At 32.4% G+C, this 22,163-nt stretch overlaps 2 protein-coding genes across 2 annotated transcripts; one reads left to right on the top strand and one right to left on the bottom strand.

The window, feature by feature from the left end:
• Positions 1 to 2,103: 2,103 nt before the first annotated feature.
• LOC142618424 (MYB-like transcription factor ETC3) lies at positions 2,104 to 4,469 on the top strand. The gene is made up of 3 exons (XM_075791356.1): positions 2,104 to 2,224; positions 2,375 to 2,462; positions 4,325 to 4,469. Exons 1-3 carry the CDS (start codon positions 2,173 to 2,175, stop codon positions 4,467 to 4,469), a joined length of 285 nt encoding a protein of 94 aa, XP_075647471.1. The 5' UTR covers positions 2,104 to 2,172.
• Positions 4,470 to 10,453: 5,984 nt separating this feature from the next.
• LOC142621053 (RNA polymerase sigma factor sigE, chloroplastic/mitochondrial) lies at positions 10,454 to 16,245 on the bottom strand. Its single transcript, XM_075794371.1, has 6 exons — positions 16,118 to 16,245; positions 14,432 to 15,195; positions 14,140 to 14,286; positions 13,236 to 13,472; positions 12,392 to 12,655; positions 10,454 to 11,148 (listed from the first exon to the last, which is right to left on the bottom strand). Exons 2-6 carry the CDS (start codon positions 15,131 to 15,133, stop codon positions 10,951 to 10,953), a joined length of 1,548 nt encoding a protein of 515 aa, XP_075650486.1. The 5' UTR covers positions 15,134 to 15,195; positions 16,118 to 16,245; the 3' UTR covers positions 10,454 to 10,950.
• Between the last annotated feature and the right edge of the window lie 5,918 nt (positions 16,246 to 22,163).

Here is a 22,163-nt window from a genome sequence, read left to right on the forward strand (position 1 = left end):
CATTTTTGCAAGCAGTAATATTGGTGTTTATTTTTTGGGTTAAAATGTGCAAAATTGAACACTTTTGTATTTTGCAAACTTTTGCACACGCATGCTAACTTGGCTATATTATTTTTCCTTAATGATATTGTATTCCAAACTTAATTAATGTGTCATTGAATTTTTACTTTTGAGTTTGAGAAAAGGTGTCAAAGATTTGGAGGTCCAATATGGGAAATAATGTCTTTTTTTTTTTTTTTTTTTCAAACAATGAATTTGGATTAGAGAAGAATGGATTTAGGCCTTAACTTTCTCTAACAGAACTTACGGAAGAAATAGGCAAACCTCACTTTAAGGAGAACTGGACCATATAAAAACATCATTGGCAATTGCTCACCAATATATATATATATATATATATATATATGACAATGATCATAATGTGATAGTTTTTGTCCCTGAATAATTCTCATTTTTTGTTTGTTTCTTTGTTTTTTTCCTCTTTTGCCGCTGCTTCACTTCTTTTTTGCTGAATTGTGTACTATCGCTTTAGCCATGTGCTTTTCCATAATCTTTGCATTATTTTAGTTATTTGCACTAAATAAATAAAGGGCCTGATAAATGTATGTCCTTAGGGCACACGTTTGTAAAATTCATAAATAAACAGAGAACTATTTGAAAAAGAAGAGAAAAAAGTGGGGGACCGGAGGGGAGGTGTCTCACTCATGTCAGATCATCGGATCCCTTTCCGTTTTGTTACTTTCTTTGTTTATTTGCTCCCATTCATAGCATGCCGGCGGTATGATATATAATAAGTCTACAGTTTTCAAATGTAACAATATTATGAGGATAATGGTATTTGCATATAATATTTTGTGCACAAAAATGATTAACTCACCTTTACAATTGATGTTATCATGATAATATTCTTAGATGTGATCGCACCATTATAAGAACAAATGTTGTGCACAATTTTCGTGGATGAGTCATGTGTATGGATCTTGTTCTTTATATCAAAATAGAACCTATCTTTTTTCCCCCTTAATAAATAGGCAATACCTATCATTTTCAGATAAATAATTTCTTGAATACCCTTGATTTAGTTTAATCATATACATAATAATATTTTCTAAATCTTATCTATATAATATTTGAATCCTTTTGCTTTTCTATGAGTATACAAGTCATTATTTGTGAAAGATAATATCCAACATCCTAAGTATATATTTATACCCCAATTACCAATTTTATGGCGAAAACACTTTTAAGCTTAATCTAACAATTAATGCCCAATATAAGTGATTAAGCAAATTTTATTGTATGCATATTCAAATAGCAATAAATGAAAATAAAGCAATAAAAAGTGTGGAATAATAAATGAGTAAATCACACAAAAACACCAAAATGTGTTAAGAGGAAATTGGAGCTCTTGGCAAAAAATCTCTTTGTGGCTTAGGATAAGACTAAGGAGCTGGAATTCTATCCTCTAGCAAGTCGCGAATGCGACTAGGTCACGATAAGTTAATTATAAAAAAACTCTCCATTTTGCGATATGTGTGCAATTCATGAACAACTCCTATAAACACTTACACTTGCGGAATGACCATCATGCCAAGGTGCGCGTTGGTTACTTTACAACTTGAATACCTTTAAATTTGATCATATAATAATAATTTTTTCAAAGCTTATCTAGCTAAAATCTATATCTTTTATATTCTATTCTACATATTTTAGAAGGTTTAGTTTCATTCGTGTCTCTTTATCAACTACAATTCTACAAGGCAAGCCTGCAAGTCAACATGCCGCAATTATATTTGTGAAGTGACTATCATGTCATGGTACGCATTGGTTACTTTACAACTTGAATACCATTAAGTTTGATCATATAATAAAAGTTTTTTTCAAAGCTTATCCAGCTGATATTTGTATCCTTTTTATTCTATTCTACATATTTTAGAAGGTTTGGTTTCATCCCTCCATCTCTTTATCAACTACAATTCTACAAGGCAAGCCTACAAGCCAACAAGCCCAGACATCTTCTAGGTCATCTCCCTTCTTTTGTAATTTTAGACACGTATACTTTAGTCTCTATCATATCTTTTACCTCCTCTAGGCAATTTACTAGATTTCTTTCATTCTCTCAACCCTTATTCTTTTCCATTCAAACTCTCTTCCTCACTCTTAGTAGAAACCATGGACCAAGGTCCCCAGAAACAAGCTAAAATCACCACTTTTGAATCTGAAGGTCAGTGTTCCAATCCCCCTCTTCCTTTTTCCAATTCTTATGCATTTTATATACGTTTTCTGTAAGGGGACTCTTTTTTTTTTTTTTTTTTTTTTCCGATCTTTTCGATTAAACCTTGTAAACCATAATTGTTTTGTTTATCTGTGGCAGAGGTTAGTAGTATTAAATGGGAGGTTATAAGCATGACTGAACAAGAAGAAGATCTCATCTATAGAATGTATAGACTTGTTGGACAGAGGTAAGTTCACCACAAAACTATCATTAGAGCCATTTCAAAGTTCTTGTTATTGTTCATATCAAAATCTTAGTGGTTACACCAATAAGTTTTATATTCTTAACAATTGCTAAGCTAGTATATAGCTATTTTACGATGTTTTTACTTTTAGTTTTTATAACTTATTAATTTGTTCATATATAGATTTGAAAATATTGCTTTTTTCTAAGTACAAATTGTACTTTTTATCAGTGTTTTGTATCTAATAAAGTAGCACTTTTTCTAAGAACAAATTGTACTTTTATCAATTTCCTTTTTTTTTTTTGGTGGCTGAATTAACATCATTAGTAATATTGAAGTACCCAAGTTCATCTCCATATGAAGACATAAAAGCTTTCTATTTTGGGCCTAACTGGATTAGTGATAATAAGCATCATGTCTGTCATATCTCTTTCACTCTGTATGGCATTTAAATTGGGGAGATATGGTTCGCCGTTAACCAACGAATTGGGTCCCATAATATACAAACTTTTCATTTTTGGGCTAAAACCAATAACCATAATAGACAACTTGCTGACAGAAAATTGAGAGGCTAGTGAATTTTGACATATTAGTAAAAATATCTTTTTTTATTTATTGTCTTCTTTCTAAAGATCTTCGTTGAACAAAAACTCTAGTGTCTTTAACCATAGGCCAAGAGGCAAGATCCATTCATGCATGGCCAATAATTTTTTCTTATACAATTTAATACTGTATTACATGGGCATGAGTCAGTCTATATATAAAAGAAGTGTTTTGTACTTAGTAGAAGTAACATGCTAACATGTGACTTTTGACTACTATATTTGGAACGCCCAAGAAGTAACATGCTAAAAGAAGTGTTTTGTACTGAGAAGTGTTTTATTGTTTTTTTTTTTGAAATAAGTGTTTTATTGTTATTGACATATAAAACTAATGCCTCAAATTTATTGTTATTGCTATTTCTGTGGGTTTTATGTACAAAAATAAGAATTAATTATATGTTGTTCTCTAAATGTAGTTACTTTGTCCTTCTTTATAGTGTTTACAATTCTCAGTTGCTTATTGTGATTGTATTCTTAGCATATTGGTTTTGTTTTAGTCAACTGATCTGACGAGAAAGTGAGAAACCTAAGATCCAAAACTACATGTTTTAAGGGAATTATTATTATTTTTACACCAAAATTGTCCATTTTCGCAATATATATATTAATTCTATCACGTGAGAATTAGAGAGGGCACACTCTTTTGTTTAATCATCTCAAATTGATCATTGTCAGTCGTATATAAGACATGAATGCTCAAAATCTAGGACATGTTCCTGCAATAAAAAGGGGAATACCAAGAGAATCAAATAACACACCATTTGCTTATTCACGTGTACATGTTTCAGATATCATTGGCCACACCATGGAAACTATAGTGGCCATACATAGTTCAACCTATATGAATACTTTCTCAAAAAGGAAAAAAAAAAGAAAAAAAAAACCTATATGAATAGTTCCCATCTTCAATTCAACCTAGCCTAGACTAAGAAAACTTCCTATAGACATGATGGAGGAGATGCCTAAGCGGTGGCTTTACCTGCTCTTATAATATGTACCTAACTAGTGTATATATATACTGGTTGAGTTATGTTTTTTTTTTTTTTTTTTTTCGCTAATGTACAATGTTCATATTCGCACAAAAATTGATGAGGAGAATCGGAACCCAAAATAGAAAGAACTAAATAATACACAGAATCGCAAAGATCTTGATGTTTCACATACTTGTCAGAGCTTACTAGTAATATATATATATATATATATATATATATATTGATAGGTTACTAGTAATATTAAATATTAACACATAAAGATTCCTTTCAGGTGGGATTTAATCGCTGGCCGCATTTCGGGCCGAAATGCCGTAGAAGTAGAGAGATTTTGGATAATGAGACACCATGAACATGAAGGGGTCGCTGGTAAAAGAAAAGTGCATAAGAAAGAGAATTATAAAGTCTTTGGTCATTGACTTTTAATTGCTACAGAAAGTAAAGTTCTCTCTTTCAATGAATAAATAAGCAATCTCTGGCTCCACCCTCGCACGTTTTATTGGCCAATGTTACTGGCGAGACAAATAAGGGTAAGCTATGTATGAGTTTAAAAAATGTCAAATTCAAGGTTTTGCAGTGAAGCAGATCAGGCACCAATTTCAAAAAGCATATGGCAGTGTATTTTGTTGTCATTGCTGCCACCGGTCCAGGTCAAATCTTATCTCGATTGCTATGTTTTGAGCTCCAGAATCCAGATGTTGTTTCGTTCATCTGGTTTTTACAATTTTCATGACTATAATCTGATGGGGTTGAACACGATATATTTTGAATTTTTCAACGTTTGCAAATCTCGATACTTTGTGTCATTCTTACCCGAGATGTTAAAAATTAAAAATATTTAGAACTTTTCTGAAATTTTTATTGTGATTTGATTATCTATTTGCATCTCATTAATTCTATTCACATAATTTGTTTCATAAGAACAACCACATCAGTGGTTACAAAAATGTGTAAAATACAAAATATGCTTAATTTTGCAAATTTTAACTCAAAAACCATCCACATCAGTCTTTGTAAAAATGTCTAAATATATACAATGGTCTTGCAAATAAACAAGTTACTGTAGCATGTGTATATAATATTTTAATAATTTCTGATTTGCTCCTTTTTTTTTTCTCTCTCTTCTCCATCTGCAAAACTAACTCTCCCTCATCATGTTCTTTCTTCCTCTGATACACACACTCCCACAGACACAAAATCAAAAATCAACTACAAACATCAACAATTAATCACAAAATTAATCAACAACAAAATCAACCACTAGAACAAAATCGTTGGATTGGTGATTGGTGATTGTGGATTGTGGATTGTGGATTGGAGAGGCGATTTGGATCGGTGATGTGGATTGGTGTTGATGGAGATCAGTGTTGATGGAGTCCTTGTGATGGGTTGACGGAGATCGGTGTTGATGGAGTGCTTGTGATGATGCTTCTGGGTTGATGGAGATTGGTGGATTGGAGAGGCGTTGTGGTGCTTGTGATGGATGTGGTGTTGATGGAGATCTTGCTCTGGTGCTTTTGGGTTTTGACCGTGAGAGAAAGAAGAAGAAAGAAGAGGAAGAAAAGAAAGAGGAAACGACAGAGATAAGGAAAAAGAAAGAAGAAGCAAGAAGAGGAGGTATTGGAAAAAGAAACGGGTAGATAAAATAATATAAAAATATTATTTATATAAAATATAGTGTATAATAGATGAACTGATGTGGGTGTTTTGTAAAATTGGTTATGCAAAATAGGAAAAATAGGTTTTTTCTATAAAATAGACGGAATCTTTTGTAATCACTGATGTGGTTGCTCTAACATGTTGATATGTCAGCTCATCATATTGTAATTAGAAAACAATAACAATGATATCAAAATTGGGAGTATATAAAAATGATATTGCACCAATACCAACTTGCCACTTTTCTCTCTATTTTGAAAAAAAAAAAAAAAAAACCCTAAACTTGTCACCACAACAAATGATAAATTGTGAAAAATTTTATGATTGCCTTTTATATTTTCTTGTCATTGAAGTAATGTTATATTACATGCCCATCATAAAAACAAAATTGGAGCCTTATATACCAATAATACTAGAAAGGGCCGGTAACTAAAATGGAATCTTTTGGTATTGATACATATTGGAAGATAAAATTTTTCAATTTTTAAAACTAGTACAGATCAGAACTAGCAAAAAACCCAAAACTAATTAGAATGGTTTGTCTGATCGGTCAGTTTGGTCCACCAATTTTTTGAAATAGCCCTATCTTTTAACTCTTAATCTTGAAAAAGAGGAGGACTCAAACATGAAGTGAGTGTTGCTTTGATGTATATAGGAGTGAGACCTTGTATGGTCAATATCACATGTAGCATTGTAGAAATACCGTAATACAAAATGCAACTGTAATCTCGATAAGAGACAAGAATATCCTCTTGAGAAAAATTAGATGGGGATTAATTATTTAGAGTCCGAGGCACGATCATCTTAGAAAGGAGTCACTAAAAATTTATATTCTATAAAATTAGATTCCAAGAATATAAGAACAATCAAAAGATTAAATTGGGAACACAAGAACTTAAGATATAGTATTAATAAAGTGATAATAAACATTTGAATTTATTTCACTATGAAGATTTCATGGAGGGCTTAAAGGAAATTTTTAAGCAGTCAAGGGATGTGTTGTTTAATTAAATAAATCTTGAAGTGTAATTATATTTTTATAGTAAAATAAAATATAATTAATGGTAATTTTGGGATAGTTAAGAAATAACAAGAGCCAAAAGGCCTATTAGAGCAAAGTTTTATTTTTCCCTATGGTTCCATCTAAAGCAATGTATAAACCCTCGTTAGAGGGTTGGCCACACACACATTAGTGCATAGTATTTTATGTAGAAAATTTTGTTTAGAGAAAAATTCTACCTGGGTGTCAACTATACAAAAGAAAAGAGAGAACCCATATTTTTGTCATCCTCTCAAGCTTTCATGGGTTTTCTCAACAGAGGAATTGCCTACTTTCTTGACCATAAGCATAGTTGTTGAGGTGAAGATTAAGGTGGTACAATTCATAAAGCTTTCGCAAAATTCGTTCTTTGTTTTGCAGGTTTGAAATGTTTTCTGGTTAACAAATCATATTCATGCATACATGCATGTCATATATACATAATTAAAAGTAGATCCTAGTTTATTAGTTTAATTCAGTTATGCCTGATATGTATGAGATGCATATAGTTTTTCAACACTTGAAACAAAGAGAGAGGGGGAAAAAGGATTTTGGTGGAACACAAAAATCAAGCAGAATTTTGGAACTTGAGTTAATTAGTGTTTGTGAGCGAGGATTAATATATAAGTGAATGCGGAACGTGTGTTTATATGTATTTGGTAGAGAGTGTGGTGTGTGAATGAGAGCAAACAACATAAATTTTTATTTATTTATTTTGCCTCTTTTTAGCCAAGAATCACACGCAAAAGCATGGCTGTGAGTGAGAGAGAAGTTGAGCCAGCTGAGAGAAAAAGAGATAATAATAGAAACCGCGGAGTTAAAAAAAAAAAAAAAAATTTCTGTTCTGTTCTATTCGGTCTTAATCAGTTCTGTTCAGTCTTATTCGTTCTTTTTTGGTCTTCTTCAGTCTTATTTGGTCCCATGGACGGAGCCATGTTTGGACTTGGGGGGGCAATGGCCCCCCTCCCTTTTTAAAAAAAAAATTATTATTATTATATATATTAGGTACTAATTTTAGCAATTTTGTTTTAGAAAATTACACTTTTGCTCCCTTAAAAATATCATTGATTCTTTTAAGAGTATTGTTATAGTCACAAATTTTTCTATAACATTTTTACAGACGGTTAAGATAACAAATTCTTATTGATTCGCATTTGGGCTTACCATTTACATTATTAGCAATTTGTAAAAAGGTTTGCAGTTCAAACATTTTCCACATTTTAAAGACCATTAAAAAATATTTATATGTCAAAAATCTAAAAAAGAAATATACAAGTCCAAAAAAATTAGTACAACAACAAAAATTATCAATAGTAAAACTAAAAAAAATAAAAAATTAAGCCTGATCAGCCAATTTTACTTAAAACAAAAAATCTAACCCTTTAAAAAATTTTAAACAACTAGTAACTAAGCGACTAAGTAGCAACAAAGTCGAAGGCCAAAGTTATTGTACACAACCAACAGCAGAGCCGCCCTCCCTAACTCTAAGTTCTGGCTCCGTCCCTGTTTGGTCCATTTGTTCATGTTCTGTCTTCTTCGGTTTTATTCGGTCCTATTCGGTCCTTTTTTTATTCGAGCCTGTTTGGTCTATGGGTTTATGCTCGGTTCTATTCGGTCTTATTCAGTCCATTATTTCATGTTCAGTCGTATTCTATCTTATTCTGTCCTATTCGGTCCTATTCTGTCTTATTAGGTCTCAATCAGTTCTGTTCGGTCTTGTTCGGTCTATTCAGTCCACTTTGGTCATATTAGGTTCTTTCGGTCTTATTTGGTCCTATTCGTTCCATTTGTTCATGTTCGGTCCTATCCAGTCTTATTCAGTCCTCTTCGCTCTTATTACGTCCATTTAGGTCTATTTGGTCTTATTCGGTCCTTTTCAGTCTTATTCGGTACTTTTTGATCTTATTCGGTCCTGTTCGGTCTTGTTCAGTCTTATTCGATCCTCTTTGATCTTGTTCAGTCCTCTTCGGTCTTAATCGGTTCTATTCAGTCCATTCCGATCCATTTTATCCTTTTAACAGCCCCTACACAAAAGAAAGAAAATTTGGGGTTTCTCAAGGAGAAGTTTTTTGGGTGTTGTGACAATGGAGAATTGTAATATTCAAAATAAGAGAATTTTAATATTCAAAATAAAGATATCGTAGCAATGTTGATTTTAGCAAGTCATGAATATGATGATAAGATTGTATATATTCCTAAAGGTGATATTCTTATATTTGTAGCGAGTCATCAGTCATGAATATTCTTGTATTTGTTGCAATGTTAATTTTAAGAAAACACACTATAATTCATTTTATTATAATGGAACTGTTGAGAGAATTGTAATATTCAAAATAAAGATATCGTAGCAATGTTGATTTTAGCAAGTCATGAATATGATGATAAGATTGTATATATTCCTAAAGGTGATATTCTTATATTTGTAGCGAGTCATCAGTCATGAATATTCTTGTATTTGTTGCAATGTTAATTTTAAGAAAACACACTATAATTCATTTTATTATAATGGAACTGTTGAGAGAATTGTAATATTCAAAATAAAGATATCGTAGCAATGTTGATTTTAGCAAGTCATGAATATGATGATAAGATTGTATATATTCCTAAAGGTGATATTCTTATATTTGTAGCAAGCTATCAGCCATGAATATTCTTGTATTTGTTGCAATGTTAATTTTAAGAAAACACACTATAATTCATTTTATTATAATGGAACTGTTGAGAGAATTGTAATATTCAAAATAAAGATATCGTAGCAATGTTGATTTTAGCAAGTCATGAATATGATGATAAGATTGTATATATTCCTAAAGGTGATATTCTTAGTAGTGAGTCATTAGTCATGAATATTCTTATATTTGTTGCAATTTTAATTTTAAGAAAACACACTATAATTCATTTTATTATAATGGAACTGTTTAGAGTTAGTCACATTTGTGTCGTTAGATTAAATGATTTTTTAGGTAAATATATATATATATATATATTTTATGTTTAATGTGTGGTTTATTTTCTTTGTGGATTGTGTTCTTAGCTAACGAATTTGGGTTAGAATAGTTTTTAGGATTGACTAAATTTATTTATTGAATTTTCTTAATTTATATTAGACTAAATTGTAGCTACTGTTAATGGTTTTTCCTATTTGACATTCGGAACAATGTGAAAATTATGAATCAATTATTTCCTTAGCTTGGATTTGTAAATAAAATTTTGAATTGATAATTGAAGGGCTATTATTGATTTAATTTATTGTGTTACTTCACGTTAAGAATGTTGTGCCCAACAAATACTATCTTTTCAGGGCTGTTAATAATTTTTCCTAATTACATTGCCAGCCCAGCATGACGTTTACAAGATTATTAAAAATTGAGAATAGTGTGTGTATTCAGCCAGGATTTTGTATATAAATTGTTGAATTGATAGTTGTATAAGATAAAATGACAAGTGCTTTTCACCAAAAACAACAGGTTGTGGGTCCATGTTTAGAAATCTGCTTCTCCAAAATCTTAGGGGGTAAAGTCTATATGTGCTCAATTAATTAAAGAAGCCAATACCTAATACTAGGTTTCAAAATCACCAGCCCATGACAAAGATAACACAACACAATAGAGTAGTATGTCTCGAAAAGCTGAAAATATTTGTATCTGTATAAATTATAGTCACCAGCCCATCACAAAGATAACAGTAACACAATAGAGTCGTATGTTAAGGCTGAAATTTTTTTTTAACTGTATAAAATATAATATGATCCTATTGATATATTACAAGAGAAATATACATGTCAAGCATATGTTGCTAATTGCAGCAAAGTAAAACTAAGGTACAGTTCTTTTTTTTGCGGTATGTTAGAATCCCCAATTAAACTTAAACACATAATTGCATTAAAAAACAGAAAACATTGTTGTGCACCATTAATCAAGGCAATCACGTGTTTGAATTTCATTGGAGAATCTAATTTATTGTATTTAAGTAACTGTATCTAAGTTTTGCCCCTTTACAATATTGAGTTAAAACTCAATTACATGGTATTGGACTTCTATGTTCATCTAGGTTTTGTTTTTCTTTTTGGTGGAGGGAGGAGACCATGTTTGGGCAGTAAAAAGATTATAATACAGATCATTAGTCTGCAGTAGGACTTGGTAATCAGAAATCATTTAGAAGGAAACAATTATATACTAGAGAAACATATGATGTTGATCAGTTTATGCTATATGTTGGCGAAGATAATCCACTCGAGCTGGATGCTTGAGCTTCATGAGAGCCTTAACTTCATGCTTCCGAACCATTTCTCTTGAAATATTTAAGTTGCCAGCAATCTCTCCCAATGTTCTATCACCTTTACCATCAAGCCCATATCTCTGTCTGATAACCAAGCTCTCCTTGGGCTTCAAGGAATCAAGCTGGAGAAATTTTTCAAAGAAGTTAAGTTTTAGGTTCTGATTCAATGTGATTACAACTCCTTGAAAAAAGGAAGATGATAACAATAATTCTAAAAACTGCTTCTACAATCTAGCTGAAAAGGAAAAAAAGAACTACTTCTACAAACAACCATATCAGCAAGATTACAAGGCATTTCGTATATGATAGAGCACAATAGCTATTTACCAATTATGCCAATTTAGTGATTACAATTATGATAAGTTAATCACAATCACAACAAGTACCAAATCTGAAAAGTATATATCAAGAGACAATAAAGATACAGATTTGGTAATGAAATGAAAAACCAATTGAGAACAACTCCAAAGGAAAAGCACTCCAAGGGTTACCTACCCTAAAAAGGTAATTCACTATATGGGGAGAAGTTACAAATCTAATTCAACTCACTGGACCTTAGATACTATTCTGTAGTTGAACTTACTACTGCGACCCACAAAAATTTCAGAATGTCTGAACTTTTTGTACATGAACCCCTCTCTATGGTTTCAGTCTTGATCACCAATATGGCAACAACACCATTGAAAATATTGACTTTATGAATTCATGGGTTGAATAGATTAGGTTTAGGTTTTCTCTCTATAGGGTGCACAGCCACAGTTTCTCTAAACCTTGACAGAATATCTTCTTGGAGTTGCATCTTCACACTTTGATCTAAATCATTGAGCAACAAAATACTGACTTGATAATTATTACATTTTCATGAAATTTGGCGATCTAAAACCTAACAGAACATCTCTAAATTCAAAGAGGGCATTGTAACTTTTAAAGGCAATCCCCCTAGCTCTAATCTTGAGCAAGTTTTAATTTAAAAGCAGAAGTTCCCTTAGAAGTAGCGTCCTCATAACCCCAGTTTGGCAGACTGTACTAAATCCATAGCAAAGATGGCTAGGCCATGACCCAAATGAATGGTTTTCACACCTTAATTCCATCTCTGATTAGGAAAAAAGTACTCTTTAATTGAGGATAGCTCATGCAATAGGGGCATAAAGAAAACTTGGTTTCATGTTTGTATGAAACTGAAGTAACTAAAAAATTTAGTATGAAATACAAAAAACTAACCTTTATTTAATTCATTGACAGGTCATCAAATCAAATTATATTCCATCTTTATTCCAAACAAAAATATTACTGTTGGTCTTGTAAAATTTGAAGAGAGTAAGCTATGCAGTGCAAAAGGAAAGGTTGGAAAGGATTAGTGGTTACCACATCGTCAAGAGCAAGCCTTTGAAGAGCAGGTTGCTTCCAGTTATCAGCTCCAACACCGTCAACATCCGGGATCCCATTTATGTACTCCTCTTGTGTGATTGCATGCCTTGAATGTAGAGACAAAACAGGTTTTGAGGCCTTCAGAACTTCGTGATACCTCTCAGGGGAGATCCCCACTTTTTTGATTATCTCTTCCTTTGTTGGTAATCTATGAAGCTCAAACAACAACTCAAGTTTGGCTCTCTGGATTTCCACTCTAACCTGCATAAACATAAGCATCAAAGTTACAACAGCGCCCTATTCATTTAAAGCATCCATCATATATGTAATGGTTTAATTGAGCTCTGGCTAACCTAACTGCAATATATCCTATATAATTCTTAAACCAGAACATTTTTTTTTGTAATAAATGGCAAAGCAGAGGAAAAGGATCCTCTCCATTTGTTTTGAAATGTAGAGGGTCTGTTTCATGGTGAGGATTTAATTATTCTCAAATATGAAGATGAATATCATGTCATGTCATTTAAATAAGCTATCTTCATCAATAAAACATTTTCAACACATGCATTTTTTGCTTACTTCTTATATTAGTTCTCCCACTATTTCATGACTACTTTGTTGCTTAAGGCTTAGCCCACAAATGATTGCTTAGAATTTCATACTTGCCATGTTTTCTAATATTTCACCTCCTTGATTTTAAATTTTCATATTACCTGCAAGAACATTTGACTTTCAAATGATGAATTTTTCCACACAGTCCACACTACTAGTTACAGGACCTCCAAGAAAACAAAGTGCTACTAAGAGAAGAATAGAGAGCCAGAGAGGAAGAAAGCATTACTGATTCAAGGCCAAATGAAACACGAGTAAAGCTTGAGAGTGTCATGGAGCGTATAATGGCATGCCTGATCCAAAAGAGACTATAAGTTGAGAGCCGGAATTTCCTTTTTGGTTCAAAACGATCAATTCCTGTAATGAGTCCCTTCACTCCCGCCTGACAAAGGTCTTGAAATTTTGGTCTGTTTGCAAATTCTTGAAAATATTTGTTTATTACAAACAAAATGAGACGGAGATTATGCTGCAACAGATATAAGAATTATCTGTTAGTACAAAGATCCTTAATAGAATCAATACATTTGGGACATTTCTTGCTAATTAAGCTTGAAAGTAGCCAAAGTTTTTCTTTGCTTAACAAAATCTACTGAATTTCAGCCTCACATCTTGGTCAAAAGATTTAGAAAGTCAAAAGTAACATAGACAAATCAGAATGTAACAAGTCAGAGATTTTAATACACATAAAATGATTTGACATATCATTGCAAAGAAATTAAAATGCACCCATAGTTAAGTTCACTTGGATCAGAAGTAAAATGTTATAAGTGCTACTCATGGAACATTCTATATACACCACAAATTATCGATCACACATTCACACTGACCCTAGGAGGAGACCAATTTCAGACATATCTGTCTCAATTTTAAGTCTCTATAAATGTGAATTTTGCTTAAATGAAGATGATAACATCTGAATTTTACTTAAATGAAGATTAGAAGACCAGCTGATTTTTGTTGCCCAAGAAAAATATGAACCTTAACATATAAGTTGCATCTTACTACAAAATAAACATGTTAAAATACTTTTTTACACAACAGACAACATCGAAGGGCCACCTTAGTTCAATGAAACTTTTAGTAGTATTGTTCTGCATAACCAAAATGAGCTGAAAGTAAATAAATAAACTTGCCTTAATAAGCTTATTTCTTGCAGCTCGACCAACCTCCATGTGTTTTCGTACTTGAACCACGTTCATATTTGTTGCTTCAGCTAATTCACCTTCTGTTGGTTCTCTTCCCAAATCTTTTTGCAAGTTATCTTTTACTTGAAGGAGTGCCTAAATTTCAAAATTCATAACTTAGGTTACTTAGCAGCCAAGATCACTCAATTTCATTTGAAAAAAGGATACAACTAATGGTTGAAATTGAAACACAAAAAAAAAGGGAAATTTTCTTTTTCCAAATAGGAATTTGAAGCCTCACCTTCATTGGTTGCATCAACTTGAACAACCAAACATGCTCTGAAGAAGAAAGAACTGGAGGTATCTTCATTTTTCTCCAGTCCAAACTAACCAAATCAGTAGAAGCCGAGTACTCCCTTACAAGCTTCTCAATCCTCACATTTTCATTCTTAATAACTTTTCTCTTCCGTAATAGAGTAACCACTTCATTTTCCTTATTCTTTTTCAATGTAATTCTTTTGTCAAGACTCAATCTCTGAACCTTCTTTATTCGGTTCTTGATAACACTATTACTAGTTCTATTTTCTGCTTTCAAATCACCTTCAATAATCTTCCTCCTCCTTCCCCGGCTTTTTCTTGTGCCATCTACATTTTCCACATCAGAAGTTTCAGTTGTTGGGCTAAGCTTGTATATGTTTTCAAGTTGGGCAGCGGCTTCATTGTAATCCACTTCCAAGGTACATGGCGAAGCTTCATCTGTAAGGACAGCTTTCACTCTTCTCGAAGGTTTATTAGCTTTTACTACTCTCGTTTTGTGAGCCTTACAAGTTTCTATGGGCAAAGGGATTTGCTCCTGAGGTGCACCCAATGCTGTGCTATTGGGTTTATCTACTTTGAATGCTACTATCAAGGGTCTTTTTGATGTAGAGCGTTGAGCTGAGAATTTTGCACCCAGTCCTAATGGAGTTCGAGAAGCTGAGCTAGAAACAGTCACAACTCCCATGCCAAGTTGCTTAAGCAAAGTTTCAAAAGATGAATGACAGCTTCCTCACTAGCCAAATCCTCCTACAACAAAAGAAATATGTACTCTCAGTTCATTTCAGTCCTGAAACTTAGTTTTTCAATGAATGGCAAAGATTATTATTGTCAATACCAGCAATTTAAGCAAGCACTACTTCCTCTACACAATTGTGTAATTTGCATAAAATTCATGATATAGGTTCTGTGTACCAACTGCCAATATTTCATACAAATAGCTCTAAGAGCCATCATTGCATGCATCAGTCCTAGGGACATCTGCAAAATTGCAAATCCAATTGTGAAGCATGCACCAACTAATGCTCCTCCTATTTGAGGGGTCACCTTATGACACAACCCAATTAGGTTGATTCCAATGGAGTCATTCTCAAATTTTAATCCTTCCAGATAGAAAGCATGTTTTAATTACAAGAATTAAAATCATGTTATGATTGATATAAACTTCAAAATTAACGAGTCTAAACAGTTCAATACAGCATTTGACGTTAATCAATTAACTATCAGCATAATCAAACAACTGCTAGAACTCAATGATCACACTCATCAAATAACCAAGCTATCTACCCAAAAAAACTAATCAATTTACAATTGGGCTCCTTGTAGTGAGTTATATAGCTCAATTCAATCTAATAAACACCCAAAATGGGACTAAGCACTTGTCTGCATAACACACACTTATCCAATCCAATACAGCATATAACACTAACATATATAATCTTAAATAGGCACCCTTAATCTAATTGTTGCATTACTAACACTTTTAACGTCTTAAAAATCATTGAAGCATTCAGTACTGAAACTATATCATAGTATAAGGTATCAACTATCAAGATTCTGAAGTAAGATACACACAAAGTACAACACCATTACAAACTTTTCCCATAATGAGAATTGAAATTGACAACAACAAAAAAAAAAAACAAGTAATTCAATGTAGAATCTGAACTACCTGATACTGTCTGATCCGAGTTGCAGAGTTTGACACAGGTTTGTTGAATACTCTGGAATCTCTAACTGTGGAATTTTTGCGAGCTTTTATGTACGACACTCGTCTAAATACGTGAATTACGGTGTCCACAAAAATTTATAGCTGTTGATAAATCAACGGCGGAGATTCGGGGTCTCAGGAATCCGACGGCTTAAAAAGCAAACACGTTGATCTTCGGGCATTTTAAGGTGGTGGTTAACGTGGACTAGTCTAGAAGCAGAGAAATTATCTTTGGGAATGTTCCTACGTGGCGAATTCGGAGTGGAGGTGAGGGTATTTTGGGAAGAAAAAGAAATTATAGTTTATGGATGATGTTGGTGAAGCGTGGGCAGATCTGATTGGCTGTTTCTAATTTGTGGGACCCACTTCTTGTGATGGTCTGGCTAATCTCTACGTTGCTTAACAACAGCCATATGAAAAATACTAAAACACCATATGTAGAACTTGAGGACCTACGAGGGTCCTTACTTTATTTTTCCTATTTATTTTTCTTATTGTTATAGGTATTGGAGTTTTTTTTAAAAAAAAATATTTAGTAAAATATTAATATTTGAGAGTTATTTTGAGAAATAACAATTTTCTGAACTCATTTCTCTAGACAAGTTTCATATTTTTAGTGAAGCTCGTATCATCAAAAGATGAATTTAAATACGGGGTATATGTTTTGTTTGTTTGGAATTATAGAAAAGTGAAATGACAAGAAAAATATTTGTATAAGTTTTCTTGTAAATTCCTAATTTAGGTTATATTTTCTCGTTTGAAGTTTCCACATGGCCTAAAATATAATTCATTTTCTATTTAAGGTCAATTTATATATATATATATATATATAAACCTCATGAACATATTATTTAATTAGGCTCAACCAAGTAGCCTAATAATATTGTGTAAAAAATAAGCCCATTGTATTAGAATCAAGTCAAAGTCAAAGCACAAGTATTGGAAAAAAGTATTGGGTATTCTCCTTATTAGATTTGATTCATAATTTAGTGAAAAGCTAGCTAGAGAAACAAATCTTTGCAAAGCTATTAGTTTTTTTATTTAGATTGAGCTATTATTTTGTTTGTTTACTATGAGATTGGTTTGTGGGTGGCTTTAAAATTTGAGTCCCGACCATGATTTTGTTGAATTGAGGGTTTGGATGGATCTTTACCAGTGGTGGGTGGTCGAAGTTTTGGAAGTTTATCTATAATAATTCTTTATAATAAAAAAAACCTGATAAAAATCCAGAAAATAATTTTTTCTTTCTTTCATATCCTGTTCAAAGCAACATATATAGTTTTGGTATATTAAGACTATGTTTTAAGCTGAGGTATCATTTAATGACTACTCAGCAATGGATATAGACGGAAAAAACTGAAATCAAAATACCATAAAATGTTAGGGATAAAAAATCTAAAATTATAAACCATAGTGAACAAAATCAAAATGATATCAAACTTTGATGGTGTTTTTGCAATTAGTCTAAGTTTATCTAGCTAGTCATTTTTATTTCTGTATACATTCTATCAGAGATGAGGGATTGAATGCTCAACATTGTTATTGGAGATGACAAAGGATCGATGTCAGTGAGTTATTGGTAATCTTAGTCACAATTGCTGTGTTTGTTTTAGTAGAAAAAGATTAGAAAAATATTTTGAGTATATTGTGGGGTTTGATATGGTGAAAATCGCAAATCAAAGGGAAACAAGCATAATAGAGGAAAATATTTGTCACTTTTAAGAGTGGAATACATTTTTTGGGACGTTATATACTTAGGGTTCGTTTGGATACAGTTGAAAGCAGAAAATTGAAAACATTATAGCGGAATAATTTTTAAATGTGTGAATAGTACCGTGAGACCCATTTTTAATGAAATAGTTGCTGAAAAGTGAGATTTGTGGGTCCCGTGAACAGTGCATGGGACCCACTAGTGTGCATTATTTACACAGAAAAGTCAACAATCACGGCTCAAAAAAAAAAAGGTAAATGTTGGACGTGGGAAGTGCGCTTCCCAAACAAACACTTAACAAACTACTAATCCTTCACATCACAAAACACACACTCTCTCTCTCTCTCTCTCTCTCTCTCTCTCTCTCTCTCTCTCTCTCTCTCTCTCTCTCTCTCTCTCTCTCTCTCTCTCTCTCTCTCTCTCTCTCTCTCTCTCTCCATAGATCAACTACTGACCATCATTTAACTAGTTGTTCACCAACCATTAATGGGTATTGAGTGATAGATGATGTTTTCCCAAAATAACCTTTGTTGTTCAAGGAAAATATTAGGTACTCTCAAATTACGGTGATGTGGTGATTTTTTCTTTTACGTTCATGGTGGATTTTATCATGAATTTAATTAGTAGGATGAACCATGAATGTTAAAAGAGAGAGCACTACTTCACCGTATTTAAAAAATACCTAATAATTACTTATTGCTCAAACCATTTGTTTTTAGACTTAAATTTTCATGTAAATTACTAATTTAGGTTATATGTACTCATTTGAAGCTCCCACATGGCCTAAAATATAATCCATTTTCTATTTACGGTCTATATTTGTGAATCAAATTTTTTTGATCATACAATTATTTAAAATTACAAATATATGAATGATTTTCCATGCAAACCAAATAATTGAAAATAGTTTCTTTTCTCGTTTTCAGAATTGCAATCAATCAGAGAAAAATATAATCACTTTTGTAAAAGCCATTTTTCAAAAAACAAATTATTTTTAAGTAAGCATTTTCTATCGAAACAAATTAATTGTTATTTCCCGTCTAAATCCAATTTGAGGGAAAGATTGAAAAAGTCACATTATTAGAAAGTCTGGTCCACATTTTTTTTCTTTTTTTTTGGAAACCTCTGGTCCACATGCATCTTGGTCGTAAAGGCAAAGTCTAGAAACCCATTTCTCAAAAAAAAAAAAGAAAAAAAGGTCTTGAAAGTAGAAACCCAATATTGCTGCTACGGGCAAACGAAGGCTTTCTACTCGGTGACTTACTCAGCAATTCCCCGTTTCGAAGGGATTACGGATTGCTTCGCTTTTCAAACCGCATTTATTAGACTAGATACTTTTTTCCTCATAAAACATGTTCCCCGAATGCTTATCATTGACATTGAATTGGTCCAAAATCTAGTTTTGAATGTTTCAGACAAGGGTTCGAAAAAGGAGAATTAAAAAAAAAAAAAAAATTAAAGACATACAACTACAAGTGTTTTCTCAAGAGTAAAGTTATTCTAGTGCTGGATTAGAAAATTATAAACCATAGGGAAATACCTCTGAGACAATGTAATCAATTTTGTAGTGTAATTGACTAATTGTATGTCTTATGGTTTGCTTTGGGGAGATAATACTTCAATTGATGTGTTAATAACAAATAATGACATCATTTAACTCAAAAGTTTAAGTAAATTGGTTTTAAATTAAGAGATGAGTTCAAATTACACCTAGTGTAACTCTTGTAAAGTTACACATTTTTTATACCATAAATTTCTAAAGATCTAATGGTTAAAAAAATATCATTAAATGCTATTACTTTTTACCTCATTCCTAATTAATACCAGCAATTTTTTTTTCTCTCCATATTTAATGTTTTATTATTTTTCACTTGATAAAAGGCACACGCCATTTTCAACAACCTAGAAACCATACTAATCTACTAAAGAGCATCCCACCGTGGCCAAACCTCCCATTTCATTGACAAGCAAGTGAAAGCTACAACATAAATTTTTAAATTTTCACGTGTAGTCTTTTGTGGATTTGGTGGCTCTAGGTATTGCATAAATCTTTCACATGGTTTCCATGCCCAGATTTTTTCAGTACATTAGAAATCTACAGTCCATCTTTCTACTGAAAAGATAAACTAATGAAGCTACATGAGTACGCCTTTATCAATGATTCTCTAGTAGAATAAACTATTGTATGTATACTTACCTACACTTGTACATACACACAAATGTATAAAAAAAACATATGATTTTAACTTAATCGATTGAAGATTGACAGTTGTGTTAAGCCTTTTACTGGTCAGTAAGGTGAGTTACCTCCATTCTCCATGCTTCAATCATTCATATAAAAGAGTTTCAATATGTTCTCAGTTTCAAATTAGTTGGCCTAACTTGCATTTAAGTCAGAAATTAGCACTCATCCTATTGATTAATCTTTCAGGCCTAAAGGTGAAAAGGAATGTCGTTAAGTAAAAATTACCTTATGACATTCCTTGCCATTCAGTTTTCTTCTATAAATAACAATTTGAAGTCTTTTGTAGTAAGTGGATGAGAATTAGGGGAGAAACAAATGACAGATATCAAATTTTTTAACACAATTATTTATTTACATAGCTATTTACTGCATGCTGTTGATCAGCTACATTCAGCCACTTAGGCAAATCTTTTGTAGGCTGAGTTTTGTTACTTACTTCTAAGAAAATTTAGAGCTTCCTTTCGATAAAAACACAGCAAAAGAAAATTTTAAGGAAAGACTCAAGAAAAAAGTAACGTCTTTTGTTTAGTTTTCTAAATTGACATTTAGACCAGATCTCCCTCACTCCATTGCCAAGTGACAAATCGAGGACTTATAACCAGTAAAAAAGTTAAAATTTTTCGCCTTAGTTGGTTTTGGATTGATATCTAAAACTATATTATAATTTTGAATTAATTTAACAAGCTAATAAATTTAACATGTAGCTCCAATAAGTTGTGTGGCTCAATGCAAGAGAAGGAGGTGAGTTCAGAGAGGTCTAGTAGAAGAAGAAGAATACGGGTTGGGTGGAGAGAGTTTAATGACTCATTTGAAAAGTGGGTTGTTGAAAATGACAAGTGCCCTTTAATCAAGTGAAAAACAATAAATAAGAAGAGAGACAAAAGTGGAAAGTAATAACATTTAATGGTGTCTTTTTTAACTTTTAGATCTTTTAGAAATTTACGGTGTAAAAAATGTGTAACTTTACAAAAGTTATACTATGTGTAATTTGAACTCATCTCTTAAATTAATTAGTAATTATATTATATTATCCACTTGTTATTGTCATTATCAATGTAAATTTCACTACTTAATTAACTATGCAACTCATATGTGAATATTACAACAAATCTCCAATTTTACATATTTACACTTTAATTAGTCTTTCCCTTGAACATGAGTTAGGAGAATTTTTTTTTTCTAATGAGTGAACATGGGAGTCTTTCTTGCCGTTGTGGGAGTTGCCAACATGCACAGTTGCCTTGAATCATCACTAGTAGAATCTTTACTTAACCATTAGTGGAGCTGACATGCATGAAAGTCTTCTGTTTTATTTGGTGGGATTGACTAACAAATAATTAATCATTCAAACCATTAACTCTGATACCACTTGTTGGGGGAATATAAGGCTACAATGAAGGTCTTAATAGTAAATATAACATATAAAGATGTTAGTTGACCCAAAAGTTTTTTTTTTTTTAAAACCTAGCGATAGAATTTTATTGCTTAATTCATGTAAATACAACAAAGAGAATAGACCTGGAAACACTTTCCAGTGTGAATCACATACCGACCCATGCTACCCAGCCGCCCGTAGGGCCCAGCTGGGTTTACAGACAAAACAAAAAAATAAGACTAAAAAACTCAAAAGATCAGGAACTGTTCTGAGCTTCCATCAGTCTCTGGTATTCTGACAGCAAGGTTAAAGCACCATCAACAATTGCTTTTGGCTGCATCTGCACTTTTTCAAAATAGAACTTATTACGAGCATTCCAAAGGGCCCATCCAGTGACAGCCCAGACCTCAATATCTTCCCGTTGCAGTCTTTCCTGGAGCCCCTTAAGCAGTATAAAAATATCTGTAGCCTTATTAGGACATTTTTGTATTCTACCTCTTACCAAAGCCCATGTATTGCGGGCAAAAGGGCATTCCCACAGCATGTGGCCAACTGTCTCAGGCTGTTGTTTACAAAATTCACACCGTGAGTCCACTGCTACTTTCCTCCTTTTCAAATTGTCCCTAGTTGGTAAGATGTCTGAGCATGCCCGCCACACAAAGTTCCTTACTTTTGG

The sequence above is a fragment of the Castanea sativa genome, chromosome 12 (genome assembly GCF_040712315.1).
Source record: "Castanea sativa cultivar Marrone di Chiusa Pesio chromosome 12, ASM4071231v1".
In the NCBI taxonomy this organism is placed as follows: domain Eukaryota; kingdom Viridiplantae; phylum Streptophyta; class Magnoliopsida; order Fagales; family Fagaceae; genus Castanea; species Castanea sativa.

Coding starts and splice junctions, on each gene's coding strand:
- LOC142618424 (XM_075791356.1), top strand. CDS start 2,173: ATGGACCAAGGTCCCCAGAAACAAGCTAAAATCACCACTTTTGAATCT. Junction 2,225..2,374: donor CACCACTTTTGAATCTGAAG/GTCAGTGTTCCA, acceptor TATCTGTGGCAG/AGGTTAGTAGTATTAAATGG. Junction 2,463..4,324: donor TATAGACTTGTTGGACAGAG/GTAAGTTCACCA, acceptor GATTCCTTTCAG/GTGGGATTTAATCGCTGGCC.
- LOC142621053 (XM_075794371.1), bottom strand. CDS start 15,133: ATGGGAGTTGTGACTGTTTCTAGCTCAGCTTCTCGAACTCCATTAGGA. Junction 14,287..14,431: donor AGTTGATGCAACCAATGAAG/GTGAGGCTTCAA, acceptor TTTGAAATTTAG/GCACTCCTTCAAGTAAAAGA. Junction 12,656..13,235: donor TTTCATTTGGCCTTGAATCA/GTAATGCTTTCT, acceptor ATGTTTATGCAG/GTTAGAGTGGAAATCCAGAG.